The 24,579-nt window shown below is 42.5% G+C and overlaps 1 protein-coding gene across 2 annotated transcripts in view; it reads left to right on the plus strand.

Moving 5' to 3' along the window:
• The window catches only part of myo5b (myosin VB), a 47,808-nt gene extending 25,271 nt beyond the window's left edge, over positions 1-22,537 (plus strand). The window contains exons 13-40 of one of the 2 annotated variants that reach the window (XM_085278803.1): positions 801-923; positions 1,591-1,674; positions 1,953-2,087; positions 2,161-2,258; positions 3,294-3,380; positions 3,663-3,774; positions 4,052-4,263; positions 4,523-4,679; positions 5,215-5,454; positions 6,418-6,654; positions 7,696-7,789; positions 8,856-8,986; positions 9,725-9,844; positions 10,188-10,322; positions 10,431-10,496; positions 10,613-10,870; positions 11,883-11,977; positions 13,336-13,413; positions 14,069-14,267; positions 14,364-14,457; positions 14,549-14,692; positions 15,096-15,247; positions 15,333-15,422; positions 15,508-15,658; positions 17,964-18,258; positions 19,119-19,293; positions 19,382-19,462; positions 20,695-22,537. In XM_085278803.1, the coding sequence (XP_085134929.1) occupies positions 801-923; positions 1,591-1,674; positions 1,953-2,087; positions 2,161-2,258; positions 3,294-3,380; positions 3,663-3,774; positions 4,052-4,263; positions 4,523-4,679; positions 5,215-5,454; positions 6,418-6,654; positions 7,696-7,789; positions 8,856-8,986; positions 9,725-9,844; positions 10,188-10,322; positions 10,431-10,496; positions 10,613-10,870; positions 11,883-11,977; positions 13,336-13,413; positions 14,069-14,267; positions 14,364-14,457; positions 14,549-14,692; positions 15,096-15,247; positions 15,333-15,422; positions 15,508-15,658; positions 17,964-18,258; positions 19,119-19,293; positions 19,382-19,462; positions 20,695-20,847 (3,996 nt within the window). In that variant the 3' untranslated portion in view covers positions 20,848-22,537. The remainder of the gene's footprint in view (positions 1-800; positions 924-1,590; positions 1,675-1,952; positions 2,088-2,160; positions 2,259-3,293; positions 3,381-3,662; positions 3,775-4,051; positions 4,264-4,522; positions 4,680-5,214; positions 5,455-6,417; positions 6,655-7,695; positions 7,790-8,855; positions 8,987-9,724; positions 9,845-10,187; positions 10,323-10,430; positions 10,497-10,612; positions 10,871-11,882; positions 11,978-13,335; positions 13,414-14,068; positions 14,268-14,363; positions 14,458-14,548; positions 14,693-15,095; positions 15,248-15,332; positions 15,423-15,507; positions 15,659-17,963; positions 18,259-19,118; positions 19,294-19,381; positions 19,463-20,694) is intronic. The other variant, XM_085278804.1, reaches the window with a different exon arrangement.
• The last annotated feature ends 2,042 nt before the right edge of the window (positions 22,538-24,579 follow it).

Consider the following 24,579-nt stretch of genomic DNA (forward strand, 5'->3'; position numbering starts at 1 on the left):
CTGTGGTTTGCCTCCACCAGTGTGTGAATGTGAGAGTAAATGAATAGTGGCATTGTAAAGCGCTTTGAGTGTCTCGAAAAAAAGTTATATAAATGCAATCTATTATTATTATTATTATTATTATTATATTATTATTATTATTATTATTATTATTATTATTAAAAAATAAGTCGTAGCGATCAAAACTGTTGATTTCTGTTCACTTTTGGAGCCTCCAGTGGACACTGGAGGATGTGCGGTTTTTGGCGTCCTGGAATCGGAAACTTAGTTTCATGTATCAAATATGCTTTGTTTAGATTGAAAGTTTGAGCTCATCACTCATAAAAACAACCTTTTTCCACAGACGTGAGACATCTGCTTATAATCTTATTCTTGCCTTATTTTTTTGAGCGCTTGCAAACACTTTGTCCTTTTTAATGGGTTGTGTGGAAAATGTAAGATGGAGAACTTTCCTGTAATATTTAGAGTTTGATGATCCTCGGGCCCTAACTCTTAGGGCTGTGATGAAATGGGGTTCATGTCTGCTCCAGTTTTCCCGAGCTGCTGCCGTGTTTAGACTGAGTGTCGGAAACTCTGCTGAGTGCTGCACTTTCTTGCACCTCTCTGGTGCTTATCTGTGTGTTTATCTGGTGTAAATCTCTCAGATCAGAGCTGATGATTTATTCATCCTCTCTCTGTCTTTGAAGTTATGATGATAATGTGGGACAGCACTGGAGGAGGAAGTAAATGTGTAATTCAGCGCTCAGGTAGCCTGAATAGATCTCCTCCATGAGCTGTTGTGTAATCTGTTTGTGTTTCAGGTGCCAAAGGGGACGGATCAGAACTGGGCCCAGAAGCTCTACAATAAGCACTCCAGCAGCGCTCACTTCCAGAAACCTCGCATGTCCAACATCTCCTTCATTATCATACACTTCGCTGATAAGGTGAGCCAAGGACTCCTCCACCAGCTGTTTGATGAGGTTCAGAGTTTGAGTATCCAAACACTGTACTCTCAGAGGAAACCCGATCTTTTTACTGGTTTTACAGAACTTCACAGGATGTCAGCGAGAGTGAAAAACAGAGCTGAAAATAAGCAGAATAGGTCAGCTTTAAAGTTTCCAGAGTCTGGGGGTGGAAATGAATGAAAGTGATCATCTGAAGGCAGAGTTGTCTCCACTGACAGATTAAAGCCGAGGACGTTCACCCCCTGCAGAGGGTATTAAAAAGAGTCCTTCTCATGTCCTCAGGGTTTCACTTCACAGGAACGCGGATTCCTTAAACAGTCTCCTCAGGCTGTGGTCCAGCTGTTTATCACATTATAAAAACATTGAAAAGTTTCATATTTACATCACTTGGACAGATCTAGAATTGGAGAAATCGTATTAAGGTCCTTTTGGCTAATAGGGTGTATTTTAAAATACATGACAGCATACACCCTGGGCAGGTCTCCTTTCACACTTACAGTCAAGCTTAGAATGACTAAATAAAGCCTTGATCATGATCACTATGAAATATCTAGATATGCGTTTTGCGTTTGTTTGTGAGTTTACAGTCTGAGTCCATCTGCTTATCTTCATCTGATGGTTGACGCTCAGCTTGCCCTCTCTGCAGGTGGAGTATCAGTGTGATGGCTTCCTGGAAAAGAACAGAGACACCGTCTACGAGGAGCAGATCAACATCCTGAAGGCCAGCCAGGTACGAACCAGAACCAGGACTTTCTTCCTGTGAGATCAGAGACTCCAGCTCCGCGTCATCTGTTTAAGCTGCACATTTTGCACATTTTTGTAATTTGTGATGACAAATGATCATTTTGTCCTTCCTGCTGGTTTATTTGACCTTTATCTGGGTTTGTTAGTGTAGCAGGAATTCAATTTGCTTGTTTCTGATGAACTGGTGAACCTGAATCTTAAGATTATGCATGTCACATTTCTTTGACCTCCTTTTCTTTTTCTTTTTTTTTTTCTTCCCCTCAGTTTCAGCTTGTCGCCGACCTGTTTAGTGACAAAGACGACGTGACCCCTGCAAAGTCTGCCAGAGTGAATGTCCGAGCGCTGAAGACGGTTCCCAAAGCTCCGAACAAAGAGCACAGGAAGACAGTGGGGCATCAGGTGAGCTCTGCAGGACTTTCAGGAGCATTGTGGTGCTTCCTGCTGCTGTTCTCACACATTTCTGTGTTTTTAGTTCCGGACGTCTCTGCATCTGCTCATGGACACCCTGAATGCTACGACTCCTCACTACGTGCGCTGCATCAAACCCAACGACTTCAAAGAGGCCTTCTCGTGAGTCAGCTCGTCTCGTTTTCTATTTGAATCAAAGGAAGTGATCTGAGGTTGTACACGCTGAGTCAGTTCAAAATGCTGACGAGTTCATTGTGGCGCAGCCCAACAGGACGAGCAGGTCTGATATCACAGAGGTCATGACGAACAGGTTCTGCATGGGCGTGAGAACATCGACCTGCTCAAACAGGATCCACTTCCAACTAAATTCTTATTTATTCAAGCAAAAAAAAAACAAACCCAAAAAACAGCCTGAACCAAACCAGTAGCCAAACCGCTCCTCTCTCTCCAAACGCAGCGAGCCGCATTCTTCCACAACAGCTCACTTCAAAAATAAATGTTTCACTAACGGCCGTCACAGCGAGCAGCGCCGCAGAATGTTTACACCAAAGGGATTCCCCCTAAAGCACGTTTTCCTACAAGTCACAAACACACCAGGAACAACACGTGTGCCTCACAATAAACATGCAAATTTACTTAAAAGATGTCCATCAGTTCAAATTAATTCGCAAACTTAATGCTGCATAGTTTACATCAAAAGATTCTTATTATTGTTACTAGAAGTAGTAGTAATAGTAGATGATGAAGAAGTAGTAGCAGTCTGTTAATCCTCTCCACTTAATCTTAAAATAGGTTCTTCTGTGCACTGTGCCGATGTTGGTTTATATTTGAGTAATGACAGGATTCATTTTTAGGATTCAGACCGACTACAAACAGCCGTGTTATTATTATTTTTCTGAAAACAATCACATTTCTGTGAACATTTTCAGCTAAGTTCAGTTGTCAGCTGTCATCGTGTTTGTGTCTGCTGATGCTGCTCAGCACAAACCGCTCTGTGTCAGCGCGGGGAAATTAAATAAAGCGCCTCAGTCACATGTCTGACTCCCACTCGGCTCTCAGCTGACCAACTCACTCAGTCTGCTGTGAGCTGACTCTGCTGCCGTCCCGATGAAGAGGATGAGGTGAGAGGAAGAGTTTGGGCTGCGGGACTTAAAATCGTTCTGTTTTGGGGGGGTTGACGCGTTTCTTGTTTTGCAGGTTTGACTCGCGGCGAGCGGTGCAGCAACTCAGAGCCTGTGGAGTCCTGGAGACGATCCGGATCAGCGCGGCCGGGTATCCGTCCAGGTGAGTCCAGCTCAGCTGTCATTCAATCATGTGACCCCTCACCTGGTTTAAGTTTCATGGTCAGAGCGGTAGGAAAATCCAGCAGCTCTCTGCTTGTCTGTCTGCTCCATTTCCTCGAGGCCTGAGGAGAAGTCTGTGCCGCCATAATGATCTGAAATCTAATAACCAGTCATGCGAACGAGAAACAGAACTCTTGTTTTTGACAGTTTAACCAACACGACGTGAAGTGAAATCACAGTTCACAGAACTGATGCCCACATGTGTCGTGTGTCGCTCCTCCAGGTGGACGTACCCAGATTTCTTCAACAGGTATCGAGTCCTGATGAAGAAATCAGACATGACGACAGCAGACAAGAAGCTGGTGTGTAAAAACCTGCTGGAGACGCTGATCAAGGTGGGAAACACATTACTTCTACCTAAATAAAAATGAGCCTGTAAGTTTAAATATAACATAAACTTTCTGTTTCAACGCTTGATAATTTGTTGTTTGTAAAGCTTTTATTCACATTTTGCACACCAAATTTTTAGGTCAACTTTAACGAAAATGTCATTAAACTTGTCTGCATTTCATGTAGAGGGATTCTTTCGTGTGTGCTTCCACATGTCTCACACATTTATTTATTTGGTAATTACTTTAATCGGCCTCACCCTCGTTTAAATCCGTCTTTCAGGAGCCTGACATGTTCCAGTTTGGAAAGACAAAGATCTTCTTCCGAGCGGGTCAGGTTGCGTACTTGGAGAAGCTCCGGACTGACAGGTTCCGCTCGGCCTGCATCAAGATCCAGAAGACGGTTCGAGGCTGGTTGCAGAGGATCCGATACCGCAAGATCCGCAAGATGGCCGTCACTCTGCAGAGATACGGCCGAGGATACATGGCCCGCAGGTGAGCCCACACCAGGAACTCTGTGAGTGATTCAGTGAAGAGGCTAGAAAATGAGCTAAACTTCAATCAGCCGATATAATTAATGATCATCCAGAATTAAACTGTTTTAATTTACTGTGTAAAGATCAAATTAATCCATGCTTCTTTATTTTCAAGTTCTTTGTGTCAGCCAATCAGAAATTGAAACTTCACCGCCGCCATGTTTAAGGTCACATTGCAGCGAATCATGTAGTGATGTTAATGAATGTTCGTCCTGCAGGTACGCTGACTTCCTGCGTCAGACACGAGCGGCCATCATCTGTCAGAAGCAGTGCCGCATGGTGAGAGAGAGACGCGAGTTTCTGAGAGTGAGACGCGCAGTGGTCACCATCCAGGCGTACGCCAAAGGGATGTTCACCCGCAGGATTTACCAAGAGGTACAGCCGCCATCACTGCTCGGTGTTAGCAGCGACAAAACTGCAGTGTTAAAAAAAAAAAAAGCAAATAAACAAGCACAGAGACAGAAATCTGCATAAAATAAAAACAGCTTCATTAAACACTGAGTCTAACTTTACTGAAGTTTTCATGAAGCCGTGAGCAGAAATATGAAAATCTGCTCTTACAAACATGGATGTTAAGTGTTAAACATGCAGCTTTTAAGTGCCTCATGAAGCAGCTGTGGATGAAAGAGAAGTTCCTCTTTACAGGAACCCCTGAATGGAGCTGGGACATGTGTTCATAAATTTCTGTGTTTGTTATGTAATCGTTGGACTTTCTGTCCCGTTCTTTACTCTGTATGAACTTCGAGTCTTAAAGCCGATTCTTTGGGAAGAAGCGGCTCAGTTTTTGATGTCTCATTAAACTGGAAACAAAGTTAGAGGAATGTGGTCAGGCGGACGCTCTGAGTGAATGGATTTGTGTGTCTGTGCGTGCTGTTAGTCCTCCAACCATCTCCTACATCTGCTTCTACAGTTCCTGCTGCATCACAAGGCGATGATCATCCAGAAGAATGTACGCGGCTGGATGCAGAGGAAGCAGTTTAGACGAGCACGCAACGCCGCCATCACCATCCAGTGCGCCTTCAGACGCATGCACGCCAAACGGCAGCTGAAGCAGCTGAAGATCGAAGCTCGCTCTGCCGAGCACCTGAAGAAGCTCAACACGGGCATGGAGAACAAGATCGTTCAGCTGCAGAGGAAAATGGACGACCAGGTACGCCACCAAGCGTGTTTTTATTCTGAAGCTAGTCTGTTAATTACACACAATAAAACATGCCGAGTTGTATTAAAATGGAGGTCGTCCTATTTGATAATATTCAGTCTTCTAAAGGTTTAGCTGAGCAGCAGCTTCAGGAGTTGGTGTCCACGCTGCTTCTGTAATAATGTGAACATGGGGTGCATAAAGGTCATTTTAGTTTAGGTCGTCGGAGTGAAGAGATGGTAGATAAACAGAAATGTGTATTGATGATACAAAAGTGGGTTTTTATAAGACTTTGAACTGTCCCACCCAACACCAGCTTCCTCTAAGATCTGTTAAGTGTCTTCAGTGGACAGTATATCAGAGTACACCACATCTCCCCCTAGTGACAAGCAAGTGTAGGTGCAAGTTCACAAACTGCACCTGTTTAATTAAACCTATAGATCAGAGTCGATCTGTGACGTTATGTTTACGTGACTACACACAGACAGCGTTTCTCCAAACAACTCGAACATAATGTTTCCACTCATGTCCTCTCCTGTGCAGTGATACTGCTTTAAAATGCTTTTTACTTTTATTTTTTTTGTCTGTGAACAGTCATGCGGACTAATGTCAGATGCTCTGAATCATGTTTTAAAACTATGCAAAAAGATGAGCAGAAGTAGATTCACATGATTCCAGTGAAGTTATTTTGGGTAAAGAGCTTATTAAATAATTTAATCTAAAATCAGCACACAGGAGAAAAGTCTGTTAAATACAATTATTTTTCTTTTTCTACTATAATCCTTTAATAATCATCACGTGTGAGCTCCTGTGTGCAGCGAACATGTTGATGAATAGGATATAACGATCCAGGTCTAAGTCGTTGATTAGCAACAATAAATATGAGTTATGATGAAGTATTGGACCAGTGCACATTACTTTGTAACAAAGGCTGTGATGTACATGATAACCTCACTGCTGCTTCACCTGCTTCAGTCCAAAGAGCTCCGCACTCAGAACGAGCAGCTACAGACGGTAAACACCTCGCTGGGCTCAGAAGTGAACAAGCTGCAGAAGCAGCTGGAGCTGCTGCGCAGTGAGCAGGAGGACGGAGGCCAGGTGAGGTCGCTGGAGGAAGAGCTGGAGCACTTGAGGAAGGAGCTGGAGGAGGCGCATGCCCTGAGGAACAAGATGGAGGAGGAGCATATCAACGAGAAGATGGACCTCACACAGGTGGGCGAGGGAGACAGACCGACAGACACAGCACACGTCCTGTCAGGCTATTTTCAATGCAATTCAATTCAGTTTTATTTATATAGCGCCAAATCACAACATAAGTCGCCTCAAGGCGCTTCATAGATACAGAGAAAAACCCAACAATCATGACCCCCTATGAGCAAGCACTTTGGCAACAGTGGGAAGGAAAAACTCCCTTTTAACAGGAAGAAACCTCCGGCAGAACCAGGCTCAGGGAGGGGCGGCCATCTGCTGCGACCGGTTGGGGTGAGAGAAGGAAGACAGGATAAAGACATGCTGTGGAAGAGAGACAGAGGTTAATAACAGATATGATTCAATGCAGAGAGGTCTATTAACACGTAGTGAGTGAGAAAGGTGACTGGAAAGGAAAAACTCAATGCATCGTGGGAATCCCCCGGCAGCCTACGTCTATTGCAGCATAACTAAGGGAGGATTCAGGGTCACCTGGTCCAGCCCTAACTATATGCTTTAGCAAAAAGGAAAGTTTGAAGCCTAATCTTAAAAGTAGAGATAGTGTCTGTCTCCTGAATCCAAACTGGAAGCTGGTTCCACAGAAGAGGGGCCTGAAAACTGAAGGCTCTGCCTCCCATTCTACTTTTAAATACTCTAGGAACAACAAGTAGGTCTGCAGAGCGAGAGCGAAGTGCTCTAATAGGGTGATATGGTACTACAAGGTCATTAAGATAAGATGGGGCCTGATTATTTAAGACCTTGTATGTGAGGAGCAGGATTTTGAATTCAGAGGCTTTGCTGCAGTAAAAGTGCTCATACTGCACAGTAAAAATACTCTCATCAAGAAAATGTCCTGCAGTGAAAGTCAAATTATATGAATATGATCAGAAAATATTACTTCGAGTATTAAAAGTAAAAGTATTCACTGCAGAAAAGTTTCCTCGGTGGGATTTCAGTGTGCTCGCTGTTCCAGCTTTGACTCATCAGAGGTGTTTAAACTGATTCAGTGTTACTGTTGTAAAACCGGCACACAGCGACGTGTGTGTGTGTGTGTGTGTGTTTCAGAGGGTGGATGAGCTGGAGAGAGAAAACTCCCTGCTGAAGAGCGAGAAGGAGGAAATGAACCGACGCATCCTGCAGCACTCAAAGAGCACAGAAGGTAGGTTACCTGGAAAACACACCTGGATTAAGATGTGTGCGAGCATACGTGCAAGCGACACACTCACACAAGAGTCTCTCTGTCTGCAACAGGAAACACGAGTCAGACCGAGTGAGTCACTTTTCCTCTGTGACTGTCTTTAAGCTGAGAACAATGATTTATTGATGCCTTCCTGCAGGCTTGCTTCTCAGTGGCCAATGGAAACAGGAAGTAGGAACGAAGGTGAATTCAGTCAGAAAGTCTGACTGGAAGCAGAATAAAATCGAAAAGTTTCAGAGACTAAAAGATGACTATAACACACACACACACAACTTGCCTTGTAAGTCTTAGTGAGGACATCTAATTGACAAAAATTCTTTCCCTAACCATCAAAAAATGAATGACTAACCCAGGTTATGGTTAGCCTAAACTTAACTGTAACCCTGAGACTAAAACCACATTTTGAGTCTCAAAAATGCCCGACACGACAAGTATAGTAACAGTCAAATTTTTGGTCCTCACAAAGATGTATAATTACACACACACACACGGACGCACACACACACACACACACACACACACACACACACACACACACACTTCAATCAAACGGTCTTCACAGTTTATTTCCATTCGTACTTTCACTAAATGAGTTCTTTCAGCCTGGTGGCAGCGAGCAGTGCAGGAAAAACAAACCAGACTGGAGACGCATCAAATTTATTTACTTAGTTATTTAGTTTTGTTTGTTTTTATCCAAGTGGAGCGATTACTGCTGAAACCACAGGAAGCTCTACAGCTCAGCGTGTTCTCGTGATGGACCTGCTGTGTCCTGGTGATGGACTTTTCCTTCCTGGTTTTAAATGGAAAGTGTTTAAGTGCATCTTCTTATGGAGCATTTATAGAACTTAAAGCAAGCACAATTAGAACATTCAGTTACAGTTCAGAGCTTTATCATCGACGTGAATTTAGCACCTTCATGTTTGGGAACTTTTTTTTTAGCTTCTTTTGAAGTGAAGCAGGCTGTGAAGAGTTTACAGCTTTACTCACTGAAAGCTGCCGTTCATTGATGGATGTGTGTGTGTTTCAGAGGAAGTGAGCAGTGTGTCTCTGCAGTCGGAGCTGGATAAGGAGAGGGAGCGCTACCAGAACCTCCTCAAAGAGTTCTCCAGGCTGGAGCAGAGATATGACAACCTGAAGGAGGAGATGTCGCTCAACAAGGTGACCTCCTGACCTCAGAGAGACGTCATCACAAACACACTCACACACTGACGTTTATATTTGGAGGGCAACAATGAACTCCAGGTCATGGTGCAGTCCTTTAGTCATTCTCTGGTTTAGAGTTCTGAATTAGGAGAAGTGAAAATATCTTTTTCTTTCTTTCAAACAAAAAAAGGCTGATATTTCACAGTTCTTCCGAGTGTGTTTGAAGCAGAGAGCTGGATGTTGTTCAGTTCGGTGCTCACATCTGTGGAGATCTAACTGATCATATTCAGTTTTTGTTTCATTCAGAAAAATATCCTGGGACCTAAAGGCTTCATGAGAACACTCTAATAACACCATTATGAAAAGAAAAAATATTTTGTTAAGTAAAAGTGTTAAATTGCAATGAGAACACTGTAAGGTTGATCCCTGCACAGATGTAGTGGATAAACGAATCAAGGTGTCCTTTGCAGTCTGATCTTATCAGTAAGAAAACTGTTAGTACCAGAAGGATGAAGGCATCGGGAAAGGTTAGAGTTGAAACAGACTTAAAAACCTACAGCTCTACGCCACAATCGTCACAGCATCTGAACTCAGATGTTCTCAGAATTTTTATATCTGAGAACTTCTGAAGTTTTCTAAAAGTTTATGGTTTATTCTAGTTTTTCTTCCTAGACCTTCAGTCTATATTTTCCCCTTTTATATCAGCGACTTTAGTACATCTGTGGTGACTTTCTTCCTCCTGTCATCCTGCAGTTCCAGCCTGGCCACACGAGGAATCCGTCCAATCAGAGCAGCCTGGAGTCGGACTCTAATTACCCGTCTGTCTCCACCTCAGAGATTGGAGACACCGAGGACTCCATTCAGCTGGTGGACGTGAGTCAGTTTGTACTTTGTCTGCACAGAGCAGGCATCAGATCACACAAGTAAAGAGCCAGAGAAGGAAAAATAGAGGGCGTTCAACACAGTGACGTTTAACTAACAGGATTTAAATCAGTAATGATGTGGGTGAAGTGTGATTATAGATTCTCCAGAAGTGCATGCAAGTTTGTTCAAACGTGTTGCTGCAGGATATCCAGTTATTCTTTTAAGCTGATGTGATCTGAATGAAAGAAAAACATTGGTTTTAAATCTGAGTCACTTCATGAAGAGTACAATTGGATGATTCAGTGTTCAGAGATGTGTGTTAAATGCTAGCTCTGATCATGCTGGTCTGCAGGAGATGGGGATAGACAAGGCCGCTATGGATATTAGTCTATTCATGAAGCTGCAGAAGAGAGTCCGAGAGCTGGAGCAGGAGAGGAAGAAACTGCAGCTCACAGTGGAGAAGATGGAGGAGCTGGCCAAGCGAAAGGTGACTGAGCAAGGATTTATCAGAGGGGCTCGGCTGTTTCCTCTGAGTTTTTATCTGCAGGAAATGAATCAGGTTCTGATATTTTTCTTTGTGCTTCCTTCATTTTAGGGCTCTCAGTCAAGGCCCTCCACTTCTGAGCAGGAGACGGCTGATCTGGCCTACAATAATCTCAAGGTACAAAACTGAAACCATTTCATGGCATCAGGACTTCTTCTCTGTCCTTTCAGATGAAGCTAGTGTGTAACAAATCAACATCTAAAACTTAAACGGTGAACTTTGTGTCTCTGCAGAGGCAAGAGCTGGAATCAGAGAACAAGAAACTGAAGAACGACTTGAATGAGCTGAGGAAGACGGTCGCTGAGCGAGCCTCACAGAACAGCTCATCCAATGAGCTACAGGACAGCTACAACCTGCTGCTGAGCCAGCTTAAATCAGCCAATGAGGAGTTGGATGCTCGCAAGGAGGAAGTCCTCATCCTCAGGACGCAGATTGTGAGCGCGGCCCAGCTGCAGGAGAAGAACGAGAATATCCTGAGCCTGAACACAACGGTATCGCATTAACAAAGTTCTAATCCTTATGAGGAGGCCAGATTTGTATTTGTTATTCATCATGCTACCCCACACACACTATAGGTGGAGCAAAGCTTCACGTGTTCTCTCTGGTAAAACACATTATCAGTGTAGAAGCTCAGCTTTGTGTTGGCAGCGTGTCTGCATGTCTAGAAAAGTGAAATAAGCTTTGGCTGCGAGGTCAGTTTAAGCATTTTAAAAGACAGCCAAGACAATTTCTTTCTGTGGTGTTTCTGTTTGTGATTACAGCTCTCATACACGGTCATCTCTTGTCAAAGAATACGATTTTTGTGACAGAAGGTTCTTTTAAAGGAAACTATCATTATCTTTATTATTACTATTACAACAAAGACAAACCTTGTGGTTTGCCCTTAGGTAGTAATAGAAGAGGATTTTCAGCTTCACAGAGGTGGAAATCTGCTTATTTCCTCCTTGTTCAAAAGTAATGAGGTCACTGCAAAGTGATGCAATATTGAATCATTTGATATTTAACTCATATTGCACAGCGGTGTACTCACTGCCACTGTTCGACCTACTTCCACATACAGACATGAGTATAAACAGGCTTTGCGGCCTCAAGGTTCGATGGGAAGCGCTGTCCAGCCCGATTCCAACAGAAAATGGAGTTTCAGCTCAAAGGGGGGATTTTAAGACTTTTATTTATGAAGAGAGGTTATGTTATAATATTACCGATAATTAGGCTCAGTAACAGTTGGCTCAGTGATTGAAAATGTGAGAGAACACTTCCCACGAGGCTGCAGCAACGGGCTGGATTCTGCTTTAGACATTTTTCTTGATGAAGTCTTTCACCTGCTGCCACTGCTTTCAGATGAACGCACAGTCTGCAGTGCAGTGGATGAGTCAGAGGGCTGAGGATGTATATGAATTTATCGTGTTCATGTGTCAACTGTCTGTGTGTTAGAGTGATATTAAAATGAGGTCAGTGAGCTGTTGTTTGGTGATGTGACATGCTCTTTCTGTGTCTGAGCAGGAAACTGATTCTACTCCTGTGGTGAACAACAGCAAAGAGCCTGTGGACAAAGAGGAGGCGCTCAAAGCTTACCATGGACTGTGTGAGTCCAAAAAGTAAGTGACTAAAGAACCGAAACCAGCCAGCTTTACCACAGTGAGGTATTTGGGCAGAAGAGATCCTCCATACAGGTCACGTCAGCTGATCTCCTCTTTAGTTGTTGACACAAAAGGCTTTGAATGCACTCTTTGTACTTTGCTCTGGCTGTTCTCAAGTATTTGATTAAAAAATCCTTCTTTTCTTCTCTAATGAATGATCCTGCTAATTGAAACTTTCTGAGACTTTAAATCAGATTTCAGAGCGACAGATTGCCGGACACGAGGACTGTCTGTCGCAGACTTCGTGTCATTCACTTCTGTCAGCTGCGCTGAAGCTTCAACAGATCACATTTCTGTTTCCTTCACACATTTTCAGTCTCTACTCATTTTTAATGTCCAGTTTGAGAGTCTCACAAGACTTTGAGGCTTTTCCCAAACCTACATAACGATCAGCGGGTAGCTCCTTACCTCTGAACACAGAAACAAAACCACAAAACAGAAACAAACAAAAGAAGACAACAAACAAAATAACCAACAGCTGGTTTAAATTCGGCTCCTTCTGCACATCTGGGCCACATCCAGCTCCCCTGCTGTCTCTAGAAGGACGGTTGTTCTGACAACTTGAAATTTCACAAACTCCGAGAAAACAAAACTGATCTGACTTCATGTCGAGCATGATCACTGCTGATCTGAGCTCTTCTATGGAAGTTGGTTCCATTGAAGAGGAAAACTGTTAAATACTCTAGCAACAACAAGTAAGCCTGCAGTGTGAGAGCGAGGTGCTCTAATGGTACTACAAGGTCATTAAGATAAGATGGGGCCTGATTATTTAAAACCTTGTATGTGAGCAATATTGAGTTTTGGATTAAACAGGGAGCCAATGAGGGGAAGCCAATATAGGAGAAATGTAGCTTCAGAAGACATCATAGACACTCCTGAACCAGCACCGTCTCACTGCACTTCATCTCGCTTAGTCACATCAAATCTGTTCAGTTGTTTCTAGAAATGAATTTCCCCATTTTTGATTTCAGTCTTTGGTCTGATATCTCCTCGTGTGCACGTGTTACATTTTCAAAGTGCAAAAAAACCCCAAAATCAGTCCCACAGAAGTGATTGTGATTTGGGTTAAAATAAAACACCTTTGTGCCGTTCCTTTTTCATAGGATCCACCAAAACACAGGGCTGTGATCATCACAAATAACGAGTGTAGCTCTAACAGTGTTTTAGTGGCAGCAGCTGAAGTTGTGGTTTTTCTCTTGTTTATGTAGCGACTAACCTTTCTGCTGCTCTCCCTCCTCTCTGTTCGCTGCGTTGCTCCTCACATGCTGCTTTTATCTGCTTCTCTGTGTCCTCTGCCTGCTGCTGCTGGACACCAGTAACCATCAGGACTGGTGTTACCTGAATGAAGATGGAGAGCTGGGCTTGGCTTACCAGGGCCTCAAACAAGTGGCCAGGTTTCTGTTTGCTCATTTCCTCTGCTTCCTTTCATTTCAAAAAAATCATCTCTGTAATGTTCTGGACCTCAGTCTGTTCGTGAAGGGCTGCTTCTACACCCAGTGTGTGAAATATGAGGATGCTCTCAGCTCCTAAGTAAAATCCGCCATGTGAACTCAATCTGGATTTGAAGTTTGTTTATGAGCCCAGAAAGCAGCTGTGATGGTTCAGCTTAAGGCGACGATTATCCTCAATATTCTCTTTATATGTTTGAGAGTTGCTGATGAATCATATGCAGTTTAATATTTATGCAGCCTGAAGAAGAGGACACCATTAATTTAAAATACACAAACATCAGTATTAACTCAGTGAGTCACACATTCACGTGTCAGTGCTGACTCAGCAACTTTTAGAGCAAAAATCATAAAATTATTACTTCTAAAATAAAACAAACAAAGTAAACCTTCATCATGAACCTTCAGTGTGATGTTACTTCATGGGAAGGTTAATGAAAATGTGTCTTAGCCCTCAGAGGATGTTTCACACATTGGCTGTATCACCACTGATCTGTCTGTGCGGTGTTTTGCTGTGTTTTTGTTTGTTTTTTTGTTTGTTTTGGTGTTTTGTTGTTTTCAGTGTCTGTCAGTAACACTCTGGTCCTCCCGGTCCTGCCAGGCTGCTGGAGGCTCAGCTGCAGACTCAGTCCAGGCAGCACAAAGACGAGCTGGAGGCCCTTCACACTCAGATCGAGCTGCTGAAGGGTGACATCGAGGATAAGCAGGAAAAGCTCAGCTACATGATGTCTCTGTCTCCAGAGGCTCAGGTGGAGTACAGCGTCCAGCAGGAGATCACGCGGCTCACCAATGACAACCTGGTGAGCAATACTGCAGCAGCCGCTGCTGCCGGACTCCCTTCCTGATTCCTGTTTTCTGTTTTCCGTTTTCTGACGCTGCTCTGTGTCTTCCTGCAGGATCTCAAAGAGCTGGTGGAGAAGCTGGAGAAGAACGAGAGGAAGCTGAAGAAGCAGCTCAAGATCTACATGAAGAAGGTCCAGGAGCTGGAAGGTAACAGGAGAACAGGAAGCTGCTCTGTAGAGCTGCACCTGATGGTCAGAGGCTAAGTGTGTGTGTGTGTGTCCATGTGTCTGTTTTTCAGCTGCTCAAGCAGCAGCTCAGAGCAGCAGGTCCAAACCTGAGCTGATACGTCAGGTGACCGTCCAGAGGAAGGAGAAGGACTTTGAGGGGATGCTGGAGTACAACAAGGAGAACGAGGCGCTGCTGGTCAAGACCCTGATCAATGGTAAGAACATCGCCCCAGCTTCATGTGGTTTTTCTATCTTACATGAGGTTTCATATTGTGGGTGAGGTATTCCCATCCACCTCAGACTGCGTTTGTTCAAACCGCATGCTGGATAAGATTTCTCCCACAGCTTTCAGAAGTTAGAACGGAAGCTCTGAACAAATATTCTAACTTAAATATTTATTAAATCAGGCATTTGGTAGTTAGAAAAAGCAACACAAGAAGCTGTCTGGTTTCCAGCTGTTTCTGTAGCTCCCCAACGTCCCTCACAGTGACGGCTTTACTGTCACTAAAGTTGAGCTGGAGGTGAAGTTGAAAATATGTGATGACAAGACGAACAGCAGGATGCATGTCCTCAGGTTAATAAAACCAGAGTTGTTTCACCCATTGCATGTGATTTCAGACATCCGCCCCAACAACGTGTCTGGTACGGTGCCCTGTCTGCCAGCTTACATCCTCTTCATGTGCATCCGCCACGCTGACTACATCAATGATGACCAGAAGGTGGAGTCTCTGCTTACCTCCACCATCAACGCAATCAAGAAGGTCCTCAAGGTTGGTGCTACTGCACACACAGCCCACCTGTCTGATTCCACACACAGGTTCTTTTATTTTGAAAGTCCTTTTATTCATTGTGCAGAAGAACAACGATGACTTTGAGATGACATCCTTCTGGTTGGCCAACACCAGCCGACTGCTTCACTGTCTGAAGCAATACAGCGGTGAGGAGGTGAGGACCTGATCGATATCTGTAATGAATGAGCAGACAGAAGCAGCGATTAACCACTCTCACATCCTGACATCTTCTTCATCAGGCATTTATGACACAGAACACGTCCAAACAGAACGAGCACTGTCTGAAGAACTTTGACCTGGCTGAGTACAGACAGGTGTTGAGCGATCTCTCCATCCAGATCTACCAGCAACTCATCAAAGTGGCAGAAGGCATCATTCAACCCATGATCGGTGAGTTTGCCTGAAACACCAAAAAGGAGAATTTTATGGTTTGATGCATTTAATTGCAAGATGCATAAATGCACATGATGCATTGGTTATATTTTGCTTAAAGAAATATTTATGTGGTTTTCTAATCGGTGCCTCTCGTTCAGCTTGATGTGTTATTTCAGCATAGTTAAAAATAAAGAGCTCGGGACCTTATAGAAAACTTTGCAAAGCTCCTCTCTTGCTGGATGGTCAAATGTCCTGGACAATATGAGTTGCATTCATCAGTCAGATTTCTAGAAGGATAAATATCCAGCCAGTAGAAAGAGATTAGAAACTGTTCGAGATATGGCCTTTCTCCTGTTGCAGCAGATTCATTTACAAAATTCTTGAAGAGTTATTTCACATTTTTCTACTACATGTTTGGGATGTTTAACCTGACTGTGAGAATTTTAATCTTTAATCTGAAAACCCTGCGTTTGTTTTCTTTAAGGATGTGGAAGCTAGTAATATATTGTTTGACCTTTTTTTCTTTCACCAGGGTTGTAAAATTGTGCACGTTTAAAAGGGAAAATTGCATTTTAATTTCTGCGTGAGTCGTTGACAAAATGAAAACATGCTGGACTTTGCTGACTGTGTGTTCAGGTGATGTAACTCTGTTCCTTGAGAAAGTCAGCTGCTTGACATACCGACAGAAGTGGGTATAGAGTCATTTGTGGGGAAAGAGGTACTTTCCTCCCGAGTCCCTTTATGAGAAACACAAACATGTTTGTGCTGAAAACAGCTGACAAAACCATCCGTTAGTGTGTTTAAACCAGATGGACAGAAGTCTGGTGGTAAATGAAAAAGAAGTGAAAATAAAGACTTCTGGAGCCAACAGGATAAAATGATGACAAGGACAGCTGTGTCATTAAGCCTCATCTCTGTTGTTAAATATGAAAAACTCAGTGACTTAACCACAACCCGAATCTGCAGACATCACTTTCAGTCTTCTAAAACATGCAGCGTGTCAGTGAGTGGCTGTCAAAGATGTTTGGCTTTCACAGATCATTGCTCTCTGTTGCAGTGACATTTTAGATATGAGCCACACTAGTAGCTGCTGTTTCATCTGCTGTCAGCCAAAACATTAATGCAAAGGTTGATAGTGCAACCAAACCGAATTCTGTCCAAGGAAACATTTCTGTGTTCTCAATTCAGAGCTGAACTACTTATTTTAACTCACTGCTGTAACCGCATCATCAAAGGAGCTGAGGGCCGCCCAAGAAGTCCTGTTACAATTATACAGAAAAATAAAATGGGGTTTACCGTCCAGCAAAACCATCATTGTGTAATGAGAGCAGCACGAAACGGAACCGAAGCATTATTTAGATGCTAAACTAAATGATAAATGCGGTCATTTGTAGTGTTTGGTCAAGTGTCATAACATGAGGAAGAAGCAGGTTATCACAACAACCCCATGGTGAAATCTTCTAGTCCCACTCTTCTCCTGTTTTGTGTTGGTTTGAGTTTTCGTTGAGTTTGTCTGTTGAACACTTGGGGAATTTTTTTCAGAAACTACGTCACTCTGAGGTAGCAGCTGACTCATTTCGTCCCCATATGAGTCATCATGTGACTTTCTGCTATTGGACTGTGCACAGTGGTTACCACAGCAACCACAGAGCTGTGGTCAGTGTGAACTTCATCGTTATTAAAGGTATTTTTATCTACCAGAAGTCTTTAAGTCGAACAGAGTAAAGGCAGGCTAAAAAAAATCCCCTCAGAGCTGCAGGACGGTTATCAGTGGACAGATGAGTTAGGGTCAAATCGAAGACTAAACCTAAGACACGGTCCAGAGCTTGAAGAAAGATGAGTTTTGAAGGGGTTTTTTTTTTTTTTTTTTTTTTGGCGAATGCATACCCTCCACCAAAGCAAAAGAGTCTCTGAGCTGCTGCAGGAATTCAACCACAATCAGCTGGATGTTCTTGGAGTGAGCAAAGTAAAACTGAATTGAAGTAGCTAACAGCAAACATGGATTCATGGTTTAGATCAAAGTGAGCAACTTCGGCAGCAAAGTGCTGCTCAAGACTGCCTCAACATACCTGGAGCTGCAACCTCATTGAAGATCTGAAAACTCTGGAGTCTAAATGGAGAAAAGCCAAAACCACAAAGTGACTGGAGAACAAAACAACAAGCGTTGGAGGAACTAAGTCTGTATAGCACCATCCTGTGTGTTTTTCTAGATCATTTTGTTGCTGTGTAACTGGTGTAGGTCTGTACCTTCCCATCTGTTCTATAAACGTTCTTCTTTGTATGTCTGAACTCCTTTTCTGGTTTCTGTTTTGCCATCCAGTGTCGGCCATGTTGGAGAGCGAGAGCATCCCCAGCCTGGCAGGCGTGAAGCCGATGGGCTACAGGAACCGTTCGTCCAGCATGGACATGGACGCCGACGGCCCCACCAGCTACACCCTGCAGGCCCTGATCAAGCAGCTGGGGCAGTTCCACAACATCATGCGAGACCACGGTCTGGACCCTGAGATCATAGGTCAGGCGGTCCGGCAGCTCTTCCACTGCATCAACGCTGTTACCCTTAACAACCTGTTGCTGCGCAAGGACGTCTGCTCCTGGAGCACCGGCATGCAGCTCAGGTACTAAACCTGCAGCCGACACCCACAAGCTCAACTTTATAGTTTGTACTCCATTACAATGCAAAACAAATTTACTAAAATCTGTGAACTATGTACCATATATATTTTATAATTTTGTCTTTATACTTTATATTGCAGGTATTTCATTGAATTAGAATCCAGTGAAAATTTCTTTGCAAGTTAAATGAACTAAAGAAAAACGTCAGTGAGCTCAGTTCGTCTTTGAAGTTCTTCCCTCGTTAGTTACAAGTTCTAGAGATGAATGGTGCAGATAGCTTCAGCTGTGGTTAATGACTCATTTTTATCAACAAACCTAACAATAATCCCAAACAGGTCACAAGTTAACTCACAGCTCGCTGAGCTCAGCCAGCTGTTCCATCACTACAGGCTGCCCTTTTTGGCTTTTTCATGCAGTACACAAAAACACATCACCTCAATCCAACATGACTGTCAGTTGAATAGAAAGGCTGGAATAGAACATCATCAAGTTTATGATGATTTTCTATTCTATTCATATCATGAAAGCTTAAATTGAGTTTTAGGTTGCGCTCTGTCCAAAATAATAATTTAAAAAACTTAAGAAGTGAAATTATTACAATAATAATCTGGATTTTTCTGGGGCGACAAGAAAGAACAAGAAATCAAAGAAGCACTGGTAGAAGAAGAGCATTGACCATAACTTGTTACATAATGTGCTGGTTTGTTGTTAGTGTTCAGATTCAGGAGAAAGATCGCACAGAGAGATGGAGGTTGGCTTTAACGTCACATCGCCAAAACCTTGTATGCCTGAACTCTGTGGGTCTCCCATCAACCCCAACCCTCACTTTGAATTGTGTGTGTGTGTGTGTGTGTGTACACAGGTACAACACCAGTCAGTTGGAGGAGTGGCTCAGAGGAAATAACTTGTATCAGAGTAAAGCTGCAGCTACTCTGGAGCCGATCATTCAGGCTGCACAGCTGCTGCAGGTCAAGAAGAAAACGTCGCAGGACGCCGAGGCCATCTGTGCGCTGTGCACCGCGCTCACCATGCAGCAGGTACGCTCAGCTCATCTGAACCCGAGCAGGCGATCGATAACACTCCCGATCAGATAATGACAGGATGTTAACCTGCTGTCTCCTGCAGATCGTGAAAATCCTGAACCTCTACACGCCTCTGAACGAGTTTGAAGAACGAGTCACTGTGTCCTTCATCAGAAACATTCAGGTGTGAATCACACAGACGGTTTAGCTGCTTATACCTCTACCAAACACCAGAGGGAGGATTCCTCTGGGACATGAAAAGAACAAATGTAAAATTTTGAAGCATAAAAGGTGGAATCTGAATGTCAGATCCGTTTACAGATGTGATGTTAGAAAATTTAACACCTCATGCTGCTGGTGCCAAATCTGAAGATCTGAACCAATCAGGTCATTTAAAAACAGAACTGCAGAATTATTTTTGCTTCTGTGCTTCTTATTCTGCTTTGGAAATAGTTCACTTTGGTAGAAAACAGAAGTAAAAGCAGAGGTGCTCATACAGAGCCTTTTTTTTTTTAAACACCACCAAAGTGTCTCTTTAACTTTGTACTGCCCACATCCAATGTAGATATTTGGGAAAACCCTGCATTGCTAAACAAAACCAGGAGCTCCCAGCAGTTTTCAGGCAAATCTGATATCTTACACGAATCCTATAAAATGCCCACGGTCGGTCTGATGAGGCAAGTGTAAACATACGTAACATACATACATGCGTAAACATATCCAATAATGTAAATTCTGCGAAAAACCATGTTGCTGTCTTCGGATAAACTGAAACTGTTTGGCGTTAAGAGCAAGTTTAACCTCCTAGGACCGGGCGTCCACATACGTGGACTGCACATTTTGGGTTGTCTAGACCAAAATACTAAATCTTGCTCCACAAGGTCCTGATATCCACTTATGAGGACATTATACTGCCACTGTTCTATCTCATTTTTCTCAGAAACAAAAATCTGGTAAAAATAAATAAATAAATAAATCTGGTAATTCTTTGTTTTTACTTTCATCAGGTCCCAATCAGCCAAAATGACAAAGAGAAATTAAAAATCATGCCATGAAAGAGTTCGGGTCTTAGGAGGTTAAAGGTTGCACAACTATAAACAGCTGAATTGCTTTCAGCTGCCTTGGTTCTACTGCTGCCGGTAACACGGCAGTAGTAGAACAAAGTTCATGAATCCAGGTCACAAACTGTCCTGGAGCAGGAAAGTAAGCAGGAGCCACGGCCTCCAGAAACTAGAAGGTTTCTGTTTGTCTGCATTCAGTCATTTCAGCTGTGTGCAACATTACACAGCAAAAGCATGAAATATAAACGGGTTTCTGATGTCTGTTCTTTTTAGGTTTTTTGTATGAATACTTTGCCTCTACGGGACCAGTGATGTCAGCCTCATGTTTGACTTCTCTCTGTCTCTGTGTGTCCAGAATCGCCTTCAGGAGAGGAATGACCCTCCTCAGCTTCTTTTGGATACCAAACACACTTTCCCGGTCCTCTTCCCTTACTCGCCGTCTGCCCTCAGCCTGGAGATGCTGCACATTCCTGCCTCGCTTAACATCGACTTCCTCGTCAGAGTCTGATGACCTGCCAATTAATCTGACTGTTTCCCAGCAGCGTCTGCTGCCTGACACCTCTTATTGATCATTGTTTCTGTCTCCATGTCTTCCTGAGAGCAGCACGTCTGCCTTTCTGCCGAACAAGTTCATCTCCTCACGTCTCTCTGAAGTAAATCCTCCACGTTTCTGAAAAAAACCTGCAGAAGTCCAGTCTGTGGAGTCCACATCACAGTTGTTCTTCTCTGACAGTAAACTGTGCTGCTGTTTGAGTAGATAAAGAAACACAGAATCTAACAGAAGGAGCAGAAAGGTTTGCAGAAGGATGAAGAAGGTCAGGAGGAAGGTTCAGAGGGATCATTTAGACTCAGAAGAAAAACAAGATTTTTTAGATGTGCGTGAAGGTTTCTGAAGATTTAAAACGCAGACAAACATCAGCGACCCGAATAACTGACAATATTCAGCATTTAAAAGTTCAGGCTTAATCAGTCAAAATTGCATGAGATTGGTTGGCTGTGTCAGCAGTAACATGTTGATTTCTGTAGACTCTTTACTTCCTTTGAGCCTTGAAGGTTGTGGGTCGTATTTATTTATTTAGTTATTCAGTAGCATTAAAAGGCTGATTATCTGCTTCTGTACTGATATAACGACACCTTTAAACACTAAAATTACACTAAACTAAAACTAAGCTGTTAACAGTTATTTAATCTCATATTTGCTCCTGCTCCTCCAGTCATGTGTCATCATGTGACTCTCAGCTGCTCCTAATACACAGTCAGCTGTGGAGGATCCCAAACGTGTCAGAAGAAAGTATCAGAAGTTATCAGATCTGTCTTCCTGTGATCGTTTGGCCAATTAAAAAAACAAAATGATAAAATAATGCTGCAAACGAAAGCAAATGTTTAAGATGAAACTAACTGCTGGGACACGTCAGGGTTATTCAGGTTGGCTGGTGCAGAGACGTGAATCTTGTTTTTTTTTGCATTTAAAGACAGAAAGATGTTCAAATGTAGACGAATAAACGAAGCGATGAAAATGCGACGGTGTAGTTTTTAATAACAGCTGCTGGCAGTGTGATAGCAGTTAATGAGCTAAAGAGCAGGTAGGTTGTTCTCCCCCTGGCTTCTGGAAAACCTTGTTGTTCACTCAGCTGGTGCAGAGCAGCCTGTAAAACGCAAATCAACACTTTTTCTGATCTCCTCTCAGAGTCTGTGCAGGACTTCCACTTCGTCTCTCTGTAATGTCGTTTATTTCTGTGGGAAGTTATTTTTTTTACTGTTTCTGTTCTTCTGTTTCTCTCTTTTGCACCACACGTGGAAACACTACTAGGTAAAATACTAAACATGCACAAGATAACACTGCAAACCATCACACCCTCACATTTTTCCTTTTCCTCCAAACCCACGTGCCATTCTACGCTGATGATGTTCTGTTGGATGCCGTTCATCTTCATCTTTTTATGAAGTGCAAATGTAATAAAATGAAGTTTAACATGTGAAGAGTTTCACTGCAAACCTGCTGTGCACAAGTTTAATAATTCAGGTCATTCATAAGACAAAAACCGTAAACTGGATGTTTTTGTGCTGACTTCACACGTAACTGAAGGTTTGGTTTTATTCTGCAGTAAAGCTCTTCAGTTTCAGATGTTTGAGTCTGGATGAAACGGAGTCAATCACTGTAACTCAAAGAATATATTTTGGAATTGAAGTCTTGCTGATGTTCTGTTAGCGTCTTCTTTGTTTATGAAATGAAATTTCTTATTGAAACATTTCTGGCAAAAATATAAACGTTATTTCCACAGTTTAGCTGAAGCTGATGGGAGTTGAACCAAGTTTACACACTTGTAGCTGCTCTGATCATTCAGAGAGCAGAGCCCCTTGTTTCTGCCCCAAAGTCACAGCTGGAGCATGTTTACAGGTGTGTTTGTTGAGGTCTCACTGCTTATAGTGCCAGTCTGAAACTGCTGAAGCATAAATTAAAAACAAAATGTTTGAGAATATGAAACTGCTAAATGCACTTTGTAGGCTTAGGTGTAAACTTCAGTTCAGACTTCAATACTGCAGTCACAGCAATAAGCTCATCACTAAAAATGAAAGTCTGACAGGTTTTTAATGTGCAGAGAACTTTTACAAATTACAAACATTTCAGGGACATTTGTTATTTTTAATTTTCAATCAAAATCCAATGAAATGGTGATTAAATGCAAATTTAATCTGGATTATTTCCCCAAACAAGAGACACAAAAGCAGCCTGATGTCAGTTCATTAATCTTTCATGTCTAAAGCAGCCAAAGAAACTTCTCAGTGTGCTGTCTTCAGAGAAAATATTAAAGTAAGAAAAATTCTTTACAAGTGATTCCAAACATCTGAGAGCAGCACATGTCTGCACATACTTGCCTGGTGTCTGATTTCTGAAAAAATGTTTACCTTAAAGTGTTGCAGAAAAACTACAAACTGGTCAAACAACTGAACCAACACAGAGATTTGAGCATCACAAATGCTTCACCTGATGTGTTCTTCCAAAAATACTTTCTGAATTAGTCAGAATGAAAAACACTGAATATAAAATGAACCTGCAAAGTATAAACATGACTAAAATGAAACCTCATTAATAAACCCGTTCAGTGCATTTAACTTAACGTTATCCTCAAATAACTTATTCTTCAACCTTAAGAATCAAATTTCATCATATTCATCTTCAACAATCACAAAGTTTCTTCAAACTGGAGAAAAATCAAACCCAGTTTTCAAACACAGTCTGACGATGAGGCACTTTGGTGCTCGACACGTCACTGATGTTGAAGGAAAATAAGATTTATCACCCTGAATTAAAACTACAACGTTCTCTAATGTTTCTGATCTCTAAGTGAATAAATACTATAAAAATGTCCCCACAGTCTGCACTGACTGTTGGCAGAGAAGAAGAAGAGCAGCTCTGTGAACGAGGGTTTGGTTTGCTTCCCACAGCAGCTCGCTGTCAGTTGTGCCAGCTGTCGGCCTGCGAGGTCGTCCGTGGTTTACCTGTCGCTCAGGTGGCTCAAAGCTTCACAGGACGCCCACTGATCTGTTTCACACTCTTACACACACACTGTGACTGCAGGCTTAATAAAACACTGAGTCACTGTCGGGCAAAAGAGTGAATATTTTTAATTAAACAGTCGTATTTAATAAAATATATTCACCATCTTTAGTTTGTTCAGGTTTTATCATAATGACCTAAAACAAAACTAAACAATTGTGCAACAGAATTTAAACTGAATTTTAAAAAACTGGAAACTACCCAAAATAATAATATGCACTTAAAGTTAAATATAAAACTAGAGGAAGTGTCTTTAGTTTTGGTTTCTTCTTCTTTATTTTACAGCTTGACAAAAACCAAATATAATATTATAAAAGCTGGAAAAAAAGCCATTGAAACAAACTCCATCTTGAAACTGCAACAAGAGTTTCAAACCATTTTCCTCTACCTGGAGAACTGAGCCTGCACTTTATTTATCATCAGTTACCTGCAGCTTTTACTGTGACTGTCCCACTGCTGCTTTAACCATTCATTCACTGTGTGTGGAAAGACAAGTCATCATAATCCACACATGTATAATGGACGTGTTAAAATAATAAGCATTTATTTTAACATTTTAAAACCAAGCTTGTTGTGTCAAATCTGACACGTCTGTTCTAAGAGTGCATAACTTACAACAGTCTCCTCAACAAACGCACCAGTTGTGTCCTGTTTAACTTCAGCCGCCCTGAGAACAAGTCC

This window comes from Mchenga conophoros, linkage group LG7 (genome assembly GCF_057382185.1).
Source record: "Mchenga conophoros isolate Kocher_MC1m ecotype Shallow Benthic linkage group LG7, M_conophoros_male_GT1.1, whole genome shotgun sequence".
In the NCBI taxonomy this organism is placed as follows: domain Eukaryota; kingdom Metazoa; phylum Chordata; class Actinopteri; order Cichliformes; family Cichlidae; genus Mchenga; species Mchenga conophoros.